Raw genomic sequence first — 23,569 nt, forward strand, 5'->3', positions numbered from 1 at the left:
TTGTATTAGTTATATGGTACAAAGTGATGCAATGACATATGTATATGAAGGAATGAGTCAATAAAACCAGTTAACATCTGGCATCTCAGAAACCAACCATTTTTTTGATGACAAGGACCTTCAAAATTTACTTTCTTAATAATTTTGAAATATCTACTATACATTATTAAATTGCAGGCATCTTGCTATAAAGTAGATTTCAGTTCCCCTACCTAACTGAAACTTCCTACCCTAGACCAATACTTCCCTATTCTCTCTACTCTGTGGCTTCTGACGCCTACTGTTCTGCCCACTGTGACCTTTATTTTTGTATGGAAACACGCAAAGCATAGTGTGTTGGGTAAGTGTAGGAGTTCAGTAGTGCTCTTATTAATACTGACATATAGTTGTGTCGCTTGCTTGAATGACTACACAAAATATTGAAGTGATCATTGTCAATTTGATAGCAGCAGGAAGAAGATGCTCCTAGGTTTTGTTATAGGGCTTGTCACGTCTGTAGTCAGTTTGCTCAGCACTTGGTGTGTGGGGGCTTGGGGCACATGTTTATAAGAGTCTTGTATGTATGTGTATGTGCATGTATGGGGGAGGCCAGATGTCAGCATTGGGTGTCTTCCTCAGTATTGCTCTTCACCTTAGTTTCTGAGACAAGGTGAACCTGGAACTCACTGATTTGGTTAGACTACCTGGCCGATAGGCCCCAGGGATCCTCCTGCCTCTACTTCCTCAGTGCTGGCATTACAGGTATGTGCTGCTGCATTCAAACTTTTACATGAGTACTTGGTATCTAGACTCAGCTTGGTCACACTCTCATGCTTGTGAGGCTAGCACTTTGCAGACTGAGTTATCTCTTCAGTTTCTGTTCAATACTTTATAAACATTTTTTCATTTACAATTTTTATGTATATTGGTGTTTTGCCTGCATGTGTGTATGTGCACCATGTGTGTGCCTGGTGCCTGCAGAAGCCAGAAGAAGCTAGTGGATTTCCTGGAACTAGAGTTAGAGATGTTGTGAACCACTGTGTGGGTGCTGGGAATTGAACCCAGGTTCTTTGAAAGAGCAGCCAGTGCTCTTAACCACCGAGCCAACTCTTCAGCCTCTGTTCAGTAGTTATTATAACTGTGTAGTAACTGTCTAGAATAATGAGTTTCATTGTGATATTTTCATGTATGCATGTAACATATTTTGATTGTATTTTCTAAAAATAGTTCTAAGAAAGTGTTGGTTATGGGCCAGTGAACTAGCTCAGGGTGTAAATGCATTTCCTGCCACGCCTGAGCACGCAAGTTCAGTCTCTGGGCCCCACGTGGTGCATGGAGACAAGCAGTTTCCTCAGATTGTCCTCTGATCTCTAGATATGCACTGTGACATATGTATACACACACACACATATAATACAAAAATGTAAAAGGATTGAATTATTCATTATATTGGGGCCGAGTATGATCAGCTTTTTTGGGTCTACATTTTTTGTGTATTTCAGATCCACATTTTTTTTTTTTTTTTGGTTTTTTTTCAAGACAGGGTTTTTCTGTGTAGCTTTGCGCCTTTCCTGGAACTCACTCTGTAACCCAGACTGGCCTCGAGCTCACAGAGATCTGCCTGCCTCTGCCACCTGAGAAAATAAACATTTCTTTAAATCTAGAAGGCATGAAGCCAGATGGTGGTGGCACACACCTTTAATCCCAGCACTTGGGAGGCAGAGGGAGGTGGATCTCAGTGAGTTCGAGGCCGGCCTGGTCTACAAAGTGAGTTCCAGGACAGACATGGATATTACACAGAGAAACCCTGTCTTGAGGAAATAAACAAACAAACAAACAAACAAACAAACCAACCAACAAACCAAATCTAGAGGCATGGCTGACACTAAATGGCAGAGTTGGAATTGTAGACTTTTGTGAAGTGGCAGACTGACCTTAAGATGAAATGCAGTACATTCCAAATAAAACAGTGTAGTTACACATAACGTGTTTACTGTGAATGCTCTGGAGGAAGCTACTTTAGTGATTCATGTGATCAGGACCAAGGTTTTATACAGTGTACATCACATGGCCAGGATTGGTTTATTCAGTAAATGGGCATGAGAAGAGATGATTATAAACTTTAATTATCTGAAGATTCATTCATGTAGCAAAAGTTCTTTCCCTTCCTGTCCTAATGCAGTGTATTTCATTAGCAGCAATAAAACGACTGGTGTTGTGGTCCAGTGTAAGTTTTGGGATCTGTTCTGATGGATGAATAGAGCTGGCTTGGCAGGATCTTACAGTCGTTGAAATCTTTGTTGTATTAAGACTAAGGGGAGTTGAGCTATTTAAAATGGAGAAATGAAGGCTTAATGCCATTGTCCCTAAGGTATCTGAAGAGTATCTGAGAGGAAGGATGAGAATTTTGTATGTGGAAGAGTCAAGTTCAGTAGTCAGGAGTAGGGAGCTTCTGCCACTTGGCTTTGAAGGTGTTCAAGTGGGGTCTGGATGTCCACCTGTCAGAGTTATAGACAGATACTGACATCTGGGGAGAGACTAGGTAGATTTAATGTCCTTCAGGCTTTCTTTTAGCTCCAAATCTGAAATGAAAGTGTAGCTGTAGAATTTTAAAGTTGTGAGAGTTATCCTTTAGCTCATTCAGTGAGACTATTAAAGAAGAGGGTCTACCACCAGAAGGAGGATAATTATTAGGTGGATCTGATTGGTTGTTTGCAACCTTGGTAGTCTTAGTTTGCAGTTTGAGGACTTAGGAGCTTCGAATACCTGTACTTGCTTTCACAGTTCCCTCTCTCTAGCCTTTATTGTACTAGTGAGAATTCATGTTTGTCTTACAAAGCTGAAATATGAGGAAACATTTTGCTCTGTGGTACTTAAGTTGAACACTGATTGCTAACAAGTAAAGATTGCCAGAGTAACTTAGAGTTTTGTGAATGAACTATTCTTCTGCATATGTGGGCAGGGATGGCTGGCTTTATCTTTTCATGAGGTGGAAGCCAGTCCTTACTAGTTCTTTTCTTGTGGATTAACCTTTATTTCATTCATTCATTCATTTATTCATTCGTGTATTTATGTATTTTATGCATATGAGTGCTCTATCTGCATGTATGTCTGCAAGCCAGAAGAGGGCATCAGATCCCATTTTAGATGATTATGACCCAATGTATGGTTGGGGAATTTGAACTCAGCACCTCAGGAAGAATAGCCAGTGAGTGCTCTTAATCACTGAGCCATCTCTCCAGCCTAGCCCTTTATTTCTTATGGCTGAAGAAATTTGGATTTTTAAAACTACTGAAATATCCATACTTAAAAACAGTGCTCTTGAATTTTATATCATGTAAGAAAGCCTCAAAACCTTCAACACTTAGTGTCCTTTCTGGCTTAGTAATTTTTCCTTTTTTTTTTTTTTAAGATTTGTATTATTGAAATATATTTTATTTTGTGTTGCAAGAAGGATTCTGAACTGTTCTTAGAAAGTTAGTAACTAGAGCTTGACACAGGTCAAAGCTATGGCTCTGTAAGCCCTTTGAGTGGACTTCCCATGCATAGAAAACATGGGATTGAGGAGCAGGTGAAACATACCACGGAGAAACTCTGGATCAGATCTAGAATGAGAGACGTCATATAGGACATTTGCTTGGTTCTTTCAACATTCACTCTCATCGTGCAAAGAAGGTAGGAGATGTGTTCTAGATGAGAAGAGGAGGAGGAGGAGGCATGACAGGCAAATTCCATGTATGAACTTGATAGGATCCAATTTCCAAGGGTATGTCTATGAAAGACACTGTGCAAATAGGTAAATTTGAGTATGGGTCAGTTCTGTGATTGTTACAGTATTGTATGTTTTCGTAAGCACGTAAATAATGTGGTGGCTATAGAGAAGAGAGCCCTTGTTTAAAGAGAGACATACTGATAAGCTACTTGAAAAGTGTTGTGTGCTACTTGAACTAATAACTTACATTTAAAATTTTCTATTTACATGTATGTGTATGTGTGAGTGTGGGTGTAGGGTGCTGTGAAACTGGAATTACAGACAGTTGTGAGCCGTCATGTCGGTGCTGGGAATCGAACCCAGGTTCTCTGGAAAAACAGCAGATGTTCTTAACCCCTGAGCCATTTCTCTAGCCCCAGGGTAACTTTAAAAGCATGTGTAGATATAAAGAGAAAACAGATAGGACAAGTCTTAAAAATTACCAAATCTAGGTGGACAGTATACGGGACTTTTTATGGATTTAAAAATTTCCACAATGTGAGGAGTAAACCATGGTTTCTGGAATTTGATATTTTAAGTTTTAGTATGAGAAGTAGGGCTTTTAAAGACAATGCATTAGTTGAACTAACAGGATTTGGCATTGGTTATTTCTGCCAGGAATAAAGTATAGAAACAAATCGTATCTCCATACCTGCTTGTATTGCATGATGCACTTCAGTTTTCTTTCTTTTTAAAAACTTATTTATTTTATGTACATTGGTGTTTTTCCTGCATGTATGTCAGCAGGAAACTGGAAGTTACAGAGAGTTGTGAGCCACCATGTGGATGCTGGGGATAGAACCTGGGTTCTCTGGAAGAACACCTAGTGCTCTTAACCGATGAAGCCCCTGCACTTCAGTTTTCTAAATAAAATATTTTCTCTGCTTCCTGTCTGAAAGGGTGAATGTATTAGCGTGGAAATGAACTCGGAACACATTTTGTGGAGAATATTCACATTAAAGTAGTTAAGCATTGTGGTTTAATTTGCATAGTGGAAAGAACTCTGAGTGTGTTTAAAGTACAGTTCACTTTCAGAGTTTCACTTGTGAAGTGTCTAGAATTATAATGCTTTGAAAGCGTTCAGAGTGTATTCATCAGTTATCTTCTGGCAAACATTTGGTAGTAAACTAGAAATTAAAAAAACAAAACCTGATTTTAAAATGCAACAACAAAAATTCCTTGAAGGATGTCTTTGTCCTCTGCCATATGAATTTATTTTGTTGCGTATATCCTGAAGTTTAAAAAATTTGTAGTTTTCTTCGGTGGCTTCTTCTTACAAAGTATTCTGTATATAGATCATCATTATTTGTTAAATAATGCAGTAATACATGAGGAAAGTGGTAAAATATTTTAAGGTTTATGCTAATCACTGAAAATCTTTGCTTTTTTATTTTTGTTTTCTAAAGGAAAGAGAGTTCATTCTGGAGCTCTTTTGAGTGACCGTGGCTCAGGAATACAGATTTAGGTTACCCCAATTTACAAGTTTCAACAAGGAAGCAGTTTTCTAAATTAGTTCTGTTTTGGCAACTAAACATCATTTGGAAAAAAAATCTGTTAAAATGTCTGACATTTGAACCAAGGCAAATGGTTTAATGGTTCTGTTGTCAATTTAAGTTACTGAAAATAGTTTACTATAAAATATATAGAACATGTATAAAGAGACATTTTAGTGAAAATATTTCCTAAGTTTGCTGGGCAGTGATGAGTTTTGTAGGAGTAATTTACACTTGTGTGTGGGTGTTTTGCTGCATAATTATGCTGGCATATTGAAGTCATATGTCTTTCCTTCCTCTTCTCTCTTCTCTTCCTGGTTTGCAGAGTATTTGGTTTCTGACACTGGAGGACAACAGCTCTCAATAAGTGATGCCTTCATCAAAGGTAATTTTACAAACGACTGTCTGTTATAATTTTACAAACAATGTCTGTTTCATGATGATGTGCTTGAGGATTTAGGACATTGACAGAAAGCGCTGAAAATATATTTAATTACTATCATAGGAAAGTGATTTTAAATGTGTAGAATGACTTTTGAATATGTTAGAAGTCAAGAATATAAATTTGGTCTTGGTTTGAGAAGGGGACCTTTAATTTAAAAATGATCGTTTAATTTTTTTTTTTTAAAGGAAGGGAAGCATCGAAACTTTTTTTGTATTTTATATACATTGATGTTTTGCCTGCAGGTATGTCTGTATGAGGGCATCAGATCCCCTGGAACAGAAGTTATGACAGTTGTGAGTTGCTATATGGGTGCTTGGAATTGAACCTGGGTCCTCTGGAAGAACAGTCAGTGCTCTTAACCACTGAGCCATCTCTCCAGCCTGATTGTTTAAATTTTTGAATAGAGTTTGCATTTCATATTTTTGAAGGCATTATCTAGGAGTAAATATTGATATACATATTGTCAAGGATTGCCTCTTTGCCAAAGAGCTCACAAGTGAGCTTATCAATTGATTTTGATATTTGCCCTGTGGAGTTGGAAAGAGAAGTAGGCAAACAGAATAAAGCACTAAATCTATTGATCGGTTTCATTGGGACTAAAGACGAGTAGATGAATACAAACCTCTCCTACCTTTACCTTAAACTCCCGTGGGGGAAAGACAAAGGGAGAAAAGGATCCTTCTCTGGTCTTCTCAGTTCCTGGGGTTTTAGAAAAAGAGAGAAGTGGGGCAAGAAAAGGATCCTTCTCTGGTCTCGGTCTTCTTAGTTCCTGGGGTTTTAGTGAGAGAGAGAAGTTGGGCAAGTTGGAACACGGGAGGCTGGTGGCAGCTGATCGGACTTGACCGTCTATCTAAATTCACCTCCTCACATATGGTTCAACTAGAAGTTTATAGACTGGCTCTTCATGTAATTGAAAAGTGCCAGCCTTGTGCCTCATGTACCATGACACATGATTTATAGAAGTTGGTTTGCTTTAAAAGAGAAAGCATTAGAATTTCCTATCTTTCTTTCCATTTGTTCAGTCATACTATTCAATGGTTATTTAATGAACACATGTTTTGTAAAACTTTTTTTAAACTTTTTGTAATCCATTTTGTCATTTTAAAAGTTACTATTTTTATTTTTTTAAGTCATGTAACCAAAAAAAAAAAAGTTCCTGAAAAGCTGGGCGGTGGTGGCTCACCTTTAATCCCAGCACTTGGGAGGCAGAGCCAGGTGAATCTCTGTGAGTTCCAGGCCAGCCTGGTCTACAGAGCGAGATCCAGGACAGGCACCAAAACTACACAGAGAAACCCTGTCTCAAAAAACAAAAAAACAAAAAAAAGTCACATATAAGTGTGTGTGTGTGTGTTTTGGTTGCTTAATGAGTTTTGGATATTGTCATTGTTTACAATGGTTGGTTACAAGTTGTTAATTGTTAATGGTCAGGAAAAAAGCTGAACAAGGAGATTAGATTCAGAGGTTTTGTTTAAAAAAAAGAAAAAGAAAAAAAGAATATAGATATGAATCTGCTCTGAGAAAAAAGATAAAGAAATAATAGGATAAATGGGTAAATCATTTATCTATACTGAAAAAGTGTACATGAACCTACACTGAAAAGAAAAAGAGGAAGATATAAAAATGACAAAAAGGAAGATTACTGAATCTATTATGAAAAGAAAAAAGAGAGAATATGAATATAAGATAAAAAGGTCAATTTTTGAATCTACTTTTAAAAAGGAACTACTTGTTTTAAATAAGATAAGTAATGAAAATTTTTTGTCTGAGTTTATCAAATGTTACTGGACTGGACATTGTTAATATATATAATGTAGTTTTTTGTCTGAATCTGTCAAATGTTAATGGACTAGACATTGTTATTGTAATTTTTGACTGTATATATTGTATATACTTATTGGATAGTTTTTCTTGTATTAGTTATAAGCTTTTTTTAATTTTAGACAAAGTAAGGGGAAATGTGGTGGTATTGTGTTCGCCAAAATATTGTCCACCCTAATAAACTTATCTGGCGTCAGAGACAGAACAGCCACTAGATACAAAGGCCAGAAAAATGGTGGCACTCACACCTTTAATCCTAGCATTCCAGAGGTAGAAATCCCTCTGGATCTGTGAGTTTAAGGTCACATTGGAAACAGCCAGGCATGGTGGTGCACGCCTTTAATCTCAGCACCTGGGAGGCAGAGCTAGGCAGATCTCTGTGTGTTCAAGGATACAGCCAGCATGGAGACACACACCTTTAATGTCAATACCAACCATAGAAGATCTGGAGGTCATGTGGTTGGGTTTACAACCAATGAGAAGGCAAAAACAGAAAGATAACGTAAGGCGTGAAGACCAGAAACAAGAAGCATTTGGCTGGTTAAGCTTTCAGGCTTCTAGCAGCAGTTCAGCTGAGATTCATTCTGGATGAGGACTCAGAGGCTTCCAGTCTGAGGAAACAGGACCAGCTGAGGAACTGGCAAGGTGAGGTGGCTGTGGCCTGTTCTGTGTCTCTGATCTTCCAGCATTCACCCCAATAACTGGCCTCAGGTTTGATTGTATTAATAAGACCTTCTAAGATTCATGCTACACATGTGAGTGCAGGCACCTGTGGAAATGTGGGGTGTTAGAACCCCCAGAGCTGGAGTTACAGATGGTTGTGAGCTGCCTAATGTGGATGCAGGGAACTGAACTCTAGTTTTCTGGAAGAGCAGCAAATGCTCTTAACTTAGGAACCATCTTCTCAGCCCCCAAAGCAATGTAGACAAAGCTGGCCTCAGGATCATAGAGATCTGCCCTTGTTTGCCTTCTGAGTTCTGGGATTAAAGTTGTGTACCATCATCCCCAATCATTTCACTCATTAAAAATTCAAAGACTTTTCAAAGTCTTATGTAAATTACTTACTATGTTTTATTTAGTATAATTTCTTCATGATTTTTTTTAGTTAATTTTGTTAAAATTTTGTTTTAAAGCCTGTATTGTAAAGTACAGTGGAGGATACTGTCATCTGGGGTGGGGAGGTCCATGAGATTTTTTTCTCTGTCATTGTAACCTTCAGATTTCAGTTGAATGTGGTTTTTAGGTTATGATTTTATGTGCAAAATCTGCATTCTTATCGACTCTCTAAAACAAACGGGATGGAAAAATACTATCCTGTCTGTCTTTCAGAATTTATGTTGATACTCTTAGCTGAGAGTCCTTGTCCCTTCAAGTTGCTTTTCATAGCTGTGCTCAGATTTTGGCTGATGCCAGTTGTGTCTGGGTTCCGCTCATCATGCAGGGTCTTGTACGTGTTAGAGAAGTGCTGTACTTCAAGCCTTGTTTCTGCATTTTAGTGTTTTGACGTATGTATGTATTGCATATTTTATTAATATTTTAAGTGTGTGTTGATTACAGGTCTTTGCCATTTTATAGCAATAATTTATATTGGCCAACTTAAAATACTTTTATTTTCTAAGTGTGTGGGTTGATGATGTAAAACGTGACAGTGAAGTACTAACTTCTTATTTTGTGTTTAGAATCCTTATTTAATCGACGAGTAGAGGAAAAATCCAAAGAGTTGCCTTTCACCCCTTTGGGCTGGCATCATAACAACCTGGAGCTCTTGCGGGAGGAGAATGAGGAGAAGCAAGCCATGGAAAGGCTGCTGTAAGGCACTAGATTTTTATTTTTCATTCCTCTTCCTTATAAAGTGGAAAATACTAATATAAAGTGTATTCTGACTTTTGAGGAAGTAGCTCATTAAAACAGAGTCCTAAACTGATTGTTTCCATTTTAATTTATGTGTTAAAATTTTAATTCAGCAGTTTGAAGGTGCTTTGTTAGTTGGAAGATATTCACAGATTTCATTTATGTACAGAATCATTATGGTGAAGATATATTGAAAGAATAAAATTGACATGGAAGATCTTACCTGTGAGCCATAATTGGAATGTCTGTTTTTTTGTAGAATGCTTCTTGTGTCTTTAGTACTTTAGTACTAACTGTGCAAACTTGTTTTTGTAACATTTTGTAGTTCAGCTAATCATAACCACATGATGGCACTACTCCAGCAGTTGCTTCATAACGAGTCATTGTCATCGTCTTGGAGGGACATCATTGTGTCACTGGTCTGCCAGGTTGTTCAGACAGTCCGACCTGACGTCAAGCACCAGGACGATGACATGGATATCCGCCAGTTTGTCCACATCAAGAAGGTATGCTCTGCTAATGTTTGCTGATGCTAGGAACTGATGGTGCAGGCCTAATAGTCATTTATCTCTTAATGGTAATCTGAAAGGAGCTGTTACCATGAGGCTGTCTGCTCTGTTAACAATACAAGTCGAGCTCTTGGTAGCCACTCATAGGAAGTGAGAGGTGCATGGAAAGAGAGTTGAGTGTGTGGTAAGGATCAAAATAAATATAGCTTCTTCCTTTCTTAATGCTTCTTCTTGGAAAGTCATTTATGAGAAAGTCTGTTCTCATAGACTACTGTCACTGTCATGAGGAAAAGCAGTGGGTAATTGCTTTAGTTAGATAATACTAAGTTCTGAATATATGTTTTACTTGTAACATTTAATGTTAAATTAGTGCCGTAGACACCAGCTTATTTAGTTAGTGAGTACTTTAGAGTAGCATCTATGATGTTCGAGAGTAGAGGGTGGGAAAACAAACAGTCATGATGAGCTAATCATGAGATGAACTATATTCTGCACCTTTCTGCCCATACTTAATTATGCTCATTATGTTAACAGTTCAATGATGTAAAGACATAATAAATAATAGCCATCTGATGAAGTCTGAGGATACACCACTGGTTTTTATTGTTTTCTTGTTTTATTAGATCCCAGGTGGAAAGAAATTTGATTCCGTGGTTGTCAATGGCTTTGTTTGTACCAAGAACATTGCACATAAAAAGGTAATGAACTTCAGTTCAACAGTGAAACTCAGCAGACCATGGCTATGTGTTGAGCTCACATGTTGGGATTTCTTAATTATGGAAGTAAAGGAGATGTTGAAGGGGTACGTAGCCACATGTTTCATAGAGGTGAAAGTTTGGAGGTTTCAGGAAGATCTCCCAGAGCTGATGAGTTGGAATTTGAATATGGGGATTCACAAGACAGAAGGTGGCAGAGGGAAAGTCAGGTTCCAGACCAACAGAGGGCAGGACACTGGTATCATGTCTTCCTAGACCCTGCCTCCAGACGGCGTTTTTCTGAAAGACTGCTTTCCTTCAAATGGTTTAGTTTTCTGCAACTGGTCTTCCTGCAGAATTGTCATTATTTTCTTATGCTTCTTACCCATTATACCTCTACCCTCAGCTCCAAAGCATCTTTCGAGCACTAGCACAAGATAGAAGGTTAGGTTGGATATTGACTATTTGGGAATCTCGAGATTCAAGAGTGTAAAATGCTGCAGTGTCAGACAATACGAAAGGAAGCAGGCAGGGTCTGTGTATTCCACCAAAGGTTTGAGCTTCTGAGGGTTTTTGATTCTCAAAGTACAGTGTCTATCAGGATTTTCTGGGCTCCCCCTAACTGTGTAGACCCTTAAACTTTCTCACTCAGTAGGTTAAAGGGAGTTGGAAAGGGTAGATGAGTGAGGGGAGGATAGTCTTGCATTGCAAGTGGGCACTGTGGATATTTCAGTGTCATCTGCTGGTTGTCACATTAAAGCACGTTTTTACTGATTTATTTTCTGTGTGTGTTTTGCTCGCATGTATGCCTGTGCACCATGTGTGTACCTGGTGTCCATGGAGGTCAGAAGAGGGCATTGGACCCCCTGGAACTGGAATTTCAGATGGTTGTGAGCTGCCATGGGTGCTGGGAATTTTACACCAAGTGCTCTTAACTGCTGAGCCATGTCTTCACCACTCTGGTCTTTACAATTTGAGGAACTATAGCAGCATTCTCAGATCTTGCTCTGCTTCATGGTCATCAAGGAAACGTTCTAAAACTAGGCTACCTCGGCCTCATCATAGGAGACATTGAGTACTTCTGGAAGCGTTGAGACGACCGTCTAGGCTGAGAATGTAGATGGCTGAACTGCAGTCCAGTGTTTACTCTTTTCTAAGGACAAATTAATGCGCTGTCTCTGAGTTGTTGCAGGGTGTTGGTGCAGGCTCTCAAGGGGATGCTGAAATCTGGGGTGCTTGAGCTCTTTATATAAGCTGTGAATACTTTCCTATAGACTTCAAATCATCTCTAGATGACTTACAATGGCTACTACAGTATAAATATTGTGTAAATAGTTGTTATGCTGTAGTGTTTAGGTCCTAATAAATTATAATGATAGAAAAAGATACTTTGTGCATGCTTAGGACACACAGTCAGCTTCCCCCCCAGTCTTGCAGATATTTTCTATCCATAGTAGGGTCAAATTCAGGATGTGGAAATTATTGGTATGGAGTGCTGACTAGAAGACATTTAGTCTTTAGAAAATTGTTAGTGATCACTTATAAATAATATGCTGATATTCAATATTATTTCTTAGACATGGTCCAAAAATCACTGGGTGTTTACATATATAATCTTGCTGGGCAGTGGTGGCACATGCCTCTAATTCCAGCACTCTCGAGGCAGAGCCAGGAAGATCTCTGTGAGTTCGAGGCCAGCCTGAGCTACCAAGTGAGTTCCAGGAAAGGCACAAAGCTACACAGAGAAACCCTGCCTCGAAAAACAAAAACAAAAACAAAAATGCATATATAATCTTATAAATCAGTATATTACCCTTTTAAGATAGAATGTCAAACCAAAATAAGTGATGTTTATTGAGTTAAGAGTAGGCATGTTAGCTGGGTGGTGGTGGCACATGCCTTTAATCCCAGCACTCAGGAGGCAAGGGTAGATGGATCTCTGAGTTCGAGGCCAGCCTGATCTACAGAGCGAGTTGCAAAACTGTCAAGACTACACAGAGAACCCCTGTTTTGAAAAATCAAAAGGGGGGAAAGAAAAGACTAAGTATGTGATGTCTTTCAGAAGTTGAAGAAAATCATGTAGGAGAGGTAGAAGTATATCCATGAATTATTTTCCTCACCGATCACATTCAGACAGTCTTTAATTTTAGAGCCTGCCTCTATTTGCCCAGTTAGTCACTGTCCTCAGAACGGTTTGCCAGTGCGGGCTATAGAGTTTGGTCAAACTGAAAGCTTGACGACAGGACCCAGGCTGTTCTGCTTGTGGTTTTGGTTGCATGGTTGAAGTGTTGGCATGAATTTCTGCTTTGAAAATAATCTAATGTTTTCTCTTTTAACTTCACATTATCAGGTCAGCTTGCCAATTTAAGATTGTTGAGGAATTTATTGTGTAGAATAATGTTCAAGTGCCATTAAATTCTTTTCTTCCTATTCTACTTTGAAAGTTTAGAAAGACTGAAATACATTTTCAACGTTGCTGATCTAGAGTGTGTGGAATAGTCTGTTTATAATACCCATCACCACCTAGGGCATGTTATTTCTTCTTACAGCATGAGAAATTAAAAAACAAAAACATAATATTATATGTTTTAGTACATAGTGTATAGTAAACAAAAACATAAGAGAAAAGAGGAATAGATAAGAAAAAGTTGATTTTGAAGAACTTGCTTTGAAAAAATTAAGTGAATAACCCAAAAGTAATAAATTAGAGTTTGATAATGCTAAATAGTAGCACTTAAGAGCAATATGAATTTAAAATTATGATTAATAGTCTATAAAGTGCAAACCTTTAACAAACTTTTTTTTTTTTAGATGAATTCTTGTATTAAAAACCCCAAAATCCTTCTGTTGAAGTGTTCCATTGAGTATCTCTATAGAGAAGAAACTAAGTTTACTTGCATCGATCCTATTGTGCTTCAGGTAAGAATTTCTGGAAGAAATCATTTGATGGGATGGATGCCTACCTTCTATGTTTCTTGCCACCCCTTAATTTCAAAAAACTTGTTACATTTCAAAAGTTAGTTGTACACGGCAGGTTTTTGTTAGACTTTAGGAAGTAGCTCACCCAAATCTCCTTTACTCGTTTCCAAAGTTCCAGAGTGTTTAAGGAGCACATGCTGTACTATCTCCCTGGGGTGTCTAAGCTCTCTGTTAAGAAACCATTTTTTTTTCCTTTTAATGAAAATAAAGTATTTTGTCATACAATATATCCTGATTATATACCTTTGCTCTTCCCAGTTCTTCTCTACCTCCCCTTCAGATCTGCTCTCTTTCTGTCTCTCATTAGAAAGGAACAGTCTTCTAAGAGATATCAACCAAACATGAATATAATATAAAAAAATACAATAAAATGAAGCAAAACCTATTGTATCGAAGTTGGACGTGGCAACCCAACAAGAGGAAAAGAGTCCCAAGAGCAGGCACAAGAGTCAGAGACCTATTTGTTCTCACACTCAGGCGTCCCATAAAATTACTAAGCTAATAGCTGGAATAGATGCTCGGAGGACCTGGTGCAGACCTGTGCAGGCCCTGTGCTTGCTGCTTCAGTTTCTGTGAGCTCATATGAGCCGTGCTTAGTTGATTCAGAGGGCCTTGTTCTCCTGGTGTCCTCCATCCCCTCTGGCTTTTACAGTCTTTCTACTTCTTCTTCCGAGGGGTTCCCTGAGTTCTGAGGGGAGGGATTTGATGGAGACCTCCCATTTAGACTGTCCCCAAATAATGTCTGGCTGTGGGTCTCTGCATCTGTTCCCATTGGCTGCTGGAGGAGCCTCTCTAGTGATGACTGGATATGACACTTACCTATGAGTATAGCAGAATATCATTAGGTTCGCCCCCAACCCCCATGCCTCCCAGTTTCAGCTGTCTCCCTTTACTCTCTTCCCCCATCCCCACCCTCCCCAGTCCTCCTGTGAGATAACCCAGACCCAAAACGATAAATATGGTATATATTCACTTATAAACTTACAAGTGGATACTGGCCATTAAGTAAATGATAACTTAAGGCCCATTCCACGAGAGGGAACCCATGCCTGACACTGACCTCTCTGGGTCTGTGGATTGACATTGCTTGCCAGTCCCACAAGTTTGGTGCCACCATTGTCCTAGCATATTTTGCAGGTAGGACAGATTAGAGGTCAGAGGTTTTGTGGCTGGGTTGGTCTCCATGTTTCTCTTTCAGTAGCCTACAGAGTACCTTCTTGCACTAGAGACTAGAACATATGGGTGAAGGATCCATGTAGGTACCAGCTCGACCTCTTCATGTTCAATGAGTTGTGTGGATGTTATCCTCAGCAATGGGGCCCTGTTGTCAGTTTGAGGAGAGCAACCCTTTGAATTAGCAGCAGCCTGGGTGGTTTGTATTTTGTTAACTTGGATATTCTCTCTCTTTTAGTTAGTTTGAATAACTATCTTACTGATTTTTCTCAAAGAACCAACTCTTTGTTTCTCTTTTATTGATTTCAGCTCTCAGTTTGATTATTTCTTGCCATCTATTCCTCTTGGGTGTGGTGATTACTTCTTTTTGTTCTCGAGCTTTCAGGTGTGCTGTTAAGTTGCTAGTATGAGATTTTTCCAAATTTTTTTATATGGGCACTTAATGCTATCAATTTTATTGGAGTTTTACAAACAAAATTATTTCAAATGTTCTTGAATTAAATTTTAGTAAGCATAGCTGGGTGGTGGTGGCACATGCCTTTAATCCCAGCACTCAGGAGGCAGAGGCACGCGGATCTTTGTGAGTTCGAGGCCAGCCTGGGCTACAGAGTGAGTTCCAGGAAAGGTGCAAAGGCTACACAGAGAAACCTTGTCTCGAAAAAACAAAAAACAAAAAAACAAACAAACGAAAACCAAAAACCAAAAAACAAACCCAAAAATCTTAGTAAGCAGATTGGGAAATTAATATATTTCAGGGAATAAACATTTTACTAATAAAGGAAGAATTTGAGAATGTACAATTGCAGTATCTTTTTGTTTGTTTGTTTTGAAATAGTCTTTCTGCATATTCTAGGGTCATCTCAAGCTCTAGAGTCTGGAGTTCTAGGCTTGAAGGTGTATGCCAGCATGCTAGGCAAAAATGTATACTTTCTATAAGTAGAACAGAGAAAGATAGAACAAATGCCCCTTATAACAGGGGAGTTTATTTTGATAGAAATCTCATATACTGAGGTGGCTGGAATGGTTATACAGATTGGGCACATGGAGTAGAAGTGGAAACACGCTCACTTTCAGTTGTCTCCTCTGTGGGGACCAGAAGCTTAGGAAACACTTAAGGATTTGTAATATTACCTCTGACTGTTTGCAGTATTCATTTGTTTTGAAATGACACTTTTATTATGGTGCAATTTCTTTCTCTTTTTTGGTTTTTCAGACAGGGTTTCTCGGTGTGACAGCCCTTGCTGCCTCAGACTCAGAGATCCATATGCCTCTGCCTCGCCAGTGCTGGGATTAAAGGTGTGCACTACCTCACCCAGCTGTTGTGGTGGTATTATATTAAGCATTATGTTTTAGAACTTGTTGTAAAGTTGTACTTATTTGAAGTAGACTGTGATGTTAGGAAATAGGTGAAGTAGCATTTGTCTGAGGGTTATTAGTTCTGACATCTAGAAAAGAGACGTTTGCCTGTTACAGACTGGAGAGGAAAGTCCATAATCATATCAACTTAGAAATTGCTTTTATCATGACAGGTATAGGAATAGGCTTTTTGCTGCTTAAAAGTCTAGTTTAAAAATCTTTGGAGATTTATCTTACTGGGTTCTTAGTGCTTATTATTCACATAATACACATATGCTTCACATGTTGCTAGGGTTGGACCACAGGACCCTGAGTGTATTAGGCATGTACTGTCCCACAGAGCTACATTTTCAGCAAATTATCGATTATCAAAATTTATTTCAAAATAAAATTTACTGGAGGATGAAACTTGTCCTAAAACTTTTAAGTATAATGAATAGTTTAGAATTATGACTAAAATTCTTTGTTGTATTTGAATTTGTTACAAACTTATTTGTGAATCAGAAATTATAGATTGGAAATTGATATCAACAGTCAGATTATCATGATATTTTAGTATGTCTAAATCTTGAATTGTACCAGGCTTTTTATTTCTGTTTTATCTCACTTAGGAAAGAGAATTCTTGAAGAATTATGTTCAACGGATAGTTGATGTTCGACCCACATTGGTTCTAGTTGAGAAAACTGTGTCTCGGATTGCTCAGGACATGTTACTGGAACATGGCATTACTCTGGTCATTAATGTAAAGTCAGTGAGTGTTTTCCATATTTATTCACTCAAAAAAATCATGGCTTTTAAGTTAATATGCATGTATGGTAGGTATATAGCAATCTTTTTATTTGATGTACTATTTACATTGAAAGTGGGACGCAGATGTGGTAGCTCCTTCATTATTGAGACTGTGGACTCACACTAGAAGAAAGTGACCCTGTAACTGATCTCTTGGGTCTTTATGAGACCAAAGGTGGAATGGACGTTAGCCCGTCAGCAAGTGCTTATTGGTGCTTTACTTCCCTCTGCAAAATGGAGGCCACTTTTATGGAAGCTGATTTTTGTATTTGCTTGTTTGCCCATAGAATCTTGTACTAAGACATGGCTGTCCAAATGCTCTTTAAAAAGAAGGATAATAAAATTAAGAATGAAAAAGAAGATAAGGTCTCAGGTTGTACCTCTAGCAGGTCTGGAACTCAGTAATTAAATCAGAATGACCTCAAATTTGTACTGGTCCTCCTGCCTCTGCCTCCCAAGTGCTGGGGTTATACAAGTGTACCACCATGCCATGCTTGTCTTTTGGTGATATTCCCATGAGCATGGTTTGTTTTTGATTATTTAGCAAGTAAATTAGGCCTAATGTAGAATAAAAAATTGTCATATAATTATTAAAATTAAGGAAGTTGATTGTCAACTTTTTTTGTTTTAATACTTCATGTACTTTTTTAGGTTAAATTTATTAAGATTTTTACTCATAGCTAATTCTGTAATACAATGTTTTTCTGTGTTGTAGCAAGTTTTAGAACGAATCAGTCGAATGACCCAAGGTGATTTAGTGGTGTCCATGGACCAGCTGCTCACTAAACCACACCTGGGCACTTGCCACAAATTTTATATGCAGATATTTCAGTTACCTAATGGTGAGTCATCTTAAGCATACATTCACTTGGGGATCTCGAGAAATGAATCAACTCCTAGTTAAATATAGTGTTGTTTACTCAGCAAGTATTAATATCTATTAGCATTGGTCTTAATTCCTGTAAGGATTTTCTTTTTTGTTGGTAGTAAATTCTGTCTGGTCCTCTAGATTGTCACCTAAGTCTCTGAATTTTGTTTGTTTATTTGTAGAACAAACCAAAACACTGATGTTTTTTGAAGGCTGTCCACAGCACCTAGGGTGTACAATCAAGCTCAGAGGAGGCTCCGATTATGAGCTGGCTCGAGTTAAGGAGATCCTAATATTTATGATCTGTGTAGCTTATCATTCTCAACTAGAAATCTCCTTTCTCATGGATGAGTTCGCTATGCCTCCAACATTAATGCAAAGCCCTTCATTCCATTCTCTGACTGAGGGACGAGGGGATGAGGGAGGGCCTCAGGAGCAGTTCAGTGGCAGCTCCCTTCCCCAGGACCCAGAGTGCCCTCCTGATTCTCTGTCTTCTGATGATAGCACTTTGTTGGAATCAAGGACTGTGCTTGAGAAGGGTGAGCAGGACAGTAAAAGTATTCCCCAGGCGGTTGCCTCTTTGAAGCATCAAGATTATACGACACCCACATGCCCAGCAGGTATTCCGTGTGCTCTCTTTGCATTGGTACCTGAATCGTTGTTGCCTGTTCATATGGATCAACAGGATGCTGTAGGAAATGAAGAGCCAGAGCCATTGCAGCAAACAGAGGAGCAGCAGGATCCCAAGAGCCAGATGAGAGCCTTCAGAGACCCTCTACAGGACGACACTGGAATGTACGTTACTGAGGAAGTCACCTCCTCGGAAGATACACGAAAGACCTATTCTCTGACATTTAAACAGGAATTAAAAGATGTGATCCTCTGCATCTCTCCAGTTATTACGTTCCGGGAACCCTTCCTCTTAACTGAAAAGGGGATGAGGTGCTCAACTCGGGATTATTTTCCAGAGCAGATTTACTGGTCTCCTCTCCTCAACAAAGAGGTGAAGGAAATGGAGATGAGGAGGAAGAAACAGCTGCTCAGAGATCTCTCTGGACTTCAGGGCATGAATGGCAGTGTTCAGGCCAAGTCTATTCAAGTCTTACCCTCACATGAGCTAGTGAGCACCCGGATTGCTGAACATCTGGGTGATAGCCAGAGCTTGGGTAGAATGCTGGCTGATTATCGAGCTAGAGGAGGAAGAATTCAGTCAAAACATTTGGACCCTTTTGTCCATTCAAAAGATGCATCGTGTACTTCAAGTGGCAAATCGGGAAACAAAACGGAGTGTGATGAAGAGAGGGGGTTGATTCCAAGTGATGCCTTATGGTCAACAAAGGTAAGATGTCACTCTGGAGTGTTTGTGTAAGTTTAGAATTTTTTGTGTTGAAAAATTACTGAGGCAAGATTTGAAAAATCAGTATAATAAATTGCATATGTTTATTAAGTGTTTACTCTTTTGTTAATTTTTTTTTCTTCTTGAGTCTGATGACATTGATGTATGAAGTACAAAAGTGGATTCATAAGGTAATGAGACTGGGACTTTGGATTTTAATATGCACTTGTAGTAAAGTAGGAAGGGCCTGAGTTAAGGGAAAGTAGGCAATTGCTTGAAGTTTCTGTCTGTATTGCTTATGGTATGATGTAGCTCTTGACTTTTTTCAGTGTTCTAAGATAGGTCTTTAGCTTCATTTTTTGTTGTTGTTGCTGTGATCAAATACCTGAAAAAAAGTCAACTTATGGAAGAGTTTATTTGGCTTGTAATTCCAGGTTATAGCCCATAAGTAAGGTAAAGTCAAGGCAGCAGGGACTTGAAGCAACTTATGATACCACAACCACAGTCAGGAACAAAGAGAGAGAAATGCATATATGCTGCTTGTTTGTTTGTGCTCAGTTCTGTTACTCCATTCTTAACAGTTCAGGATCTTTTGCTAGGGAATGGTGCCACCCACAGTGGACGAGGTCTTCCCACATTTTAACTTAGGATAATCACTCAGATGTGCCCTCATTCCAACCGAGTGTATATAATCCTTCCTTGAGACTCTTCCCAGTTGATTTTAAATTGTGTCAAGGTGGCAGTTAAAGCTGATCTTCACAGGTCTCATTATGTGGTCCTGGCTGACTTTGAGTTCATAGTCCTCTTGCCTGTACCTCTTTAGTGCTATGATTATAGCTCTGTACCACCACAGCTCGCTCTATTGTTTTGATTGATAGTCACTGTGATAGATGGAAATTTATTATTGAAATAGACCTGTTTTAACAAAGTGTGTGTGTGTGTATTGTGTATTTAACAGTATAAAAATTTTATATTGTCATTTAACTGACAGTGATCTTTTTTGTTTAAATTGAAATTAAAGCTATTTAAAGAAGATTTACATGTGGATAGATACATTACTAATAGTGAAACTAATGAAGAAAGCTATCATTAGACGTAATGCAATTTCGTAATAAAAAGATATCTGGTTTCACTGATAGTCAAGGAAGTGCTAAGTGGTGGTGCTAAACAATTGTTTTTGAGACCCACAAAAAGAACCATGGCTAATGAGAGTTAAGAACTTTTGAATGCTTTGTCTAGATGTATAGAAAGTGATAAGGAGGTGTCTCCTACTTTAAATGTACGTTTGTCACCCTTGACTCAGGATTCCAGCTTCTCTATTCCCGCAGAACGAATTAAGTACGTCTGTGTGAGGATGCTTGCTTGTTGTAATATATGTAAATATATCCATTTTTTTTTTGTAGTAAAAAGGATTGCATTATGTTTTGCAGATGTGACAAATGCCTGGCATTAAACAGTTTGAGGGGGTTTATTTTAGCTTGTGATTTCATAGGTTTTGGTCCATACTCCTTGACTCTTTTATTCATATCGGTAGAGTCCATGGCAGAGGTTATTCACTTCACAACAGACAGGAAGCAGAGAGAAATAGAAGGACCTGGGATGATATACAGCCTTCAAGGACACACCTCCAGTGACCTATTTCCTCCATGTAGGACCTATCTTCTAGCATGTCCAGCATAGCTCTCCACTTGAGGAACAAACCTTAAATACAGGATTCTTGGGCAGGGGCATCATTCATATTCAACCCATATCAAAAGATAGGTTTTGAACAAATGATTTTTTTTAATGCAACTTTAAACTTTTGCTGTATTAGAATAAAGTACTATGGTTATATTTTAGCATGTCCTCAAAGAAAAGCAAGTTATATTAATATATTTTTATAACATATCTCATTTTAATGAAAACAAATCACTGTGTGTATTTATGTGTGTGTATGTACATGTGTGATTGTGCATGTATGTAAATGTGAACAATGTGTATAAACAAAAAGAGTGGTTTTTCTTTTGGTGTTTGTTTGTTTGAAATAGGATTTCTCATTGCCTAGACTGGCCTCAAACCCCAGATCCAGTTGAGGAAGACATTAAACTCCTGATCTCTTGACTTTGCCTCCCAAGTGCTGGGATTACCATGTGTCACCATGCTGGTCTGAGTGTCTGTTTAGCTTTACAGACTACCTAGTTTGATAGTTAGGTAGCGTCTAAGAAGGAGGAAATATACCTTATGGGCCTCTACTCCTTGAATTTTAACAGGGAACAGGTCAGTATTTAAAGACAGGAAAAAGCAGAGGTAAAAACATACTTAGGATTTTGAGTTCTAGGCACCCTTGATTGATGCCATATCCATCTGTCAGGTCATATTGTTCCATAGCAATATATTTTAGTTAATTTGTACTTCTAAAATATAATACAATTTCGAAAAAACTGCAGTGTTTATGTTAAGAAACAAGCTTTTTAGTCCTCTTCCTCTTTCAAACACAGTGTTGGGATTGATCGAGGCCTCACTGATGTTAAGTTCCAGCCCAGCCCATTTATTTTATGCTTTTACGTTTACCATAGAGTTTTGAAATTGTCTTCGGTCAAAACCCAGCTGTTGTTATATTTAGTCTTTTGTAGTTTTAAATCTTCACAGGCACCCCGTAGTGATGACAGGAGGCTTTACTAACAGTGGAATGTGTTCTGCGTCAGTGAACTGGTAGGCACTGTGTTCCGACTCACGTGCTCCTCTGTTCCTTGTCCTGCAGGTGGACTGTCTGAACCCTGCGAACCACCAGAGGCTCTGTGTACTCTTCAGCAGCTCCTCTGCCCAGTCCAGCAATGCCCCCAGTGCCTGCGTCAGCCCTTGGTAGGACGCTTCTCCCTCACTGTTGCCCCGGGAACCCAATTCCAACAGCGTAAAAATAATGCCTGCTTTTAGATACATTGGTGCTCACATACAAATTAATAGAATGTTTAAACTTAAGAAGTAACTGCAATTTCTTTGTTCATGGGTAAATAATAGTACCTTAAGTAAGAGTGAAAAAAGTCTGAAAGAGAAAAAGGGGAATTTTTACATTACAAAAGTTAAATAGTTGACCCACACAAACTGGTTTATAAAAACAAAAAGCTACATTTTGATTATACCATGTGCAATTTAGGCGAGTTTTCTTTTTGCATAAATTTCATAAAAACAGTCAGCCTCTTATCTTAGTGCTTGTGGTTTTGTTACTGAGCTATACTGCATACCAACCTTTTGTCTTTTTAGTACACTCTTCTTGGAAGTAAATTTATAGAGACAAATACATTTTATAATGTTGTAATGTTTCCAGATAGTCACAAAAACTTTACGTACTTGGGTTTTTTTTTTGGTTTGTTTGTTTGTTTTGGTTGCTGTTGTTTCTGTGTTAAAAAATTCTCTGTTAAAAGCAACTTAAAGGAGAAAGGGTTTATTTGGCGCACAGTGTAAGGCTACTGACCTTCATGGCAGAGAAAGGCATAGCAGCTGCAGCTTGAAGTAACCGATCACGTTAAGTCGGGAGAAGAGAGCAGAGAAGGCTGAGAAGTGTTAGTGCTCTGCTTCACTGGCTCTCTCGTGCAGTACGGGCAGGGAATGGTGCCGCCCAGTGGGAGGGTCTTCCCAGAGCAACTCACATGGTCACAGCACCCAGGAGCCTGTCCTCCACGCCTCTGTATGTGCACATACACAGCTTTTTTGTTTTTGTCTTGATAGCACTGCTTTCATGATAAAACTTATTTCCAATGGAAAGATTTTTCTAGAAACTTGTATAGTTCCAGGACAGCTTTAAGCCTGGCTTTTTGAAAGCTCATAGGATTTTTTCTCAGAGTTTAATGGACTCCTTAGGTAATACTTGAATGGGATACTGGTTTCAACAAGCACACATGCAAAGTCTAATTTTGGGCAGTTGTGAGTTAGGAGTTGGCTTCTTATCAAGACTAAGAGCTGGTCTTCTCCATATTCAGTGAAGATAGGAACTAGAGGGCAGGTGGACACTGTCATCCCCCTCCTGTTGACATGGATTATGACTGAAAGGTGATTTTGCCTTCTTAATGCAAATCAGTTTTATTCAGTTGATTTTTACAGTTTGTGCATTCTCATGAAATGACTGCTTAAGATACTAATGGATTGGGAGTGGAAAGGATGCTGTAGTGTGGCTAGTCTGCACTTGTTTGACAGGATGAAGTAAAACCTGCTCTACAGCAACAACATGTGTGATTTGCCTTGTTACTTCATTATAAGCATATTTAATAATTAGAATATGGTCTTGGTGGTAATGTTGACATATTTCTTCTAAGAAATGATCTCTTTTAGGATTGTAACGATGGAATTTTATGGAAAGAATGATCTCACACTGGGAATATTTTTAGAAAGATACTGTTTCAGGTAAAAGCTTATTTATTCCTTATGATTTATTATGCTTTGATTTGCTTTTTTGTTTGTATGTTTATTTGTTTGTTTAATTGAGACAAGGTTTCTATAGTTCTGGTTGTCCTGGAACTCACTATGTAGACTAGGCTGGCCTGAAACCTTGA

The 23,569-nt window shown here is 38.5% G+C and overlaps 1 protein-coding gene across 3 annotated transcripts in view; it reads left to right on the forward strand.

Moving 5' to 3' along the window:
* Pikfyve (phosphoinositide kinase, FYVE-type zinc finger containing) overlaps positions 1-23,569 on the forward strand; it is a 94,252-nt gene that overhangs the window by 39,052 nt on the left and 31,631 nt on the right. For all 3 annotated transcript variants that reach the window (XM_052749699.1, XM_052749701.1, XM_052749700.1), the window contains 10 exons: positions 5,549-5,608; positions 9,166-9,295; positions 9,663-9,843; positions 10,470-10,544; positions 13,353-13,460; positions 16,661-16,801; positions 17,555-17,681; positions 17,890-19,046; positions 21,784-21,884; positions 23,349-23,420. In XM_052749699.1, coding sequence (XP_052605659.1) covers positions 5,549-5,608; positions 9,166-9,295; positions 9,663-9,843; positions 10,470-10,544; positions 13,353-13,460; positions 16,661-16,801; positions 17,555-17,681; positions 17,890-19,046; positions 21,784-21,884; positions 23,349-23,420 — 2,152 coding nt within the window. The remainder of the gene's footprint in view (positions 1-5,548; positions 5,609-9,165; positions 9,296-9,662; positions 9,844-10,469; positions 10,545-13,352; positions 13,461-16,660; positions 16,802-17,554; positions 17,682-17,889; positions 19,047-21,783; positions 21,885-23,348; positions 23,421-23,569) is intronic.

The sequence above is a fragment of the Peromyscus californicus genome, unplaced genomic scaffold (genome assembly GCF_007827085.1).
Source record: "Peromyscus californicus insignis strain IS unplaced genomic scaffold, ASM782708v3 Scaffold_21__1_contigs__length_65335640, whole genome shotgun sequence".
Classification (NCBI taxonomy): Eukaryota; Metazoa; Chordata; class Mammalia; order Rodentia; family Cricetidae; genus Peromyscus; species Peromyscus californicus.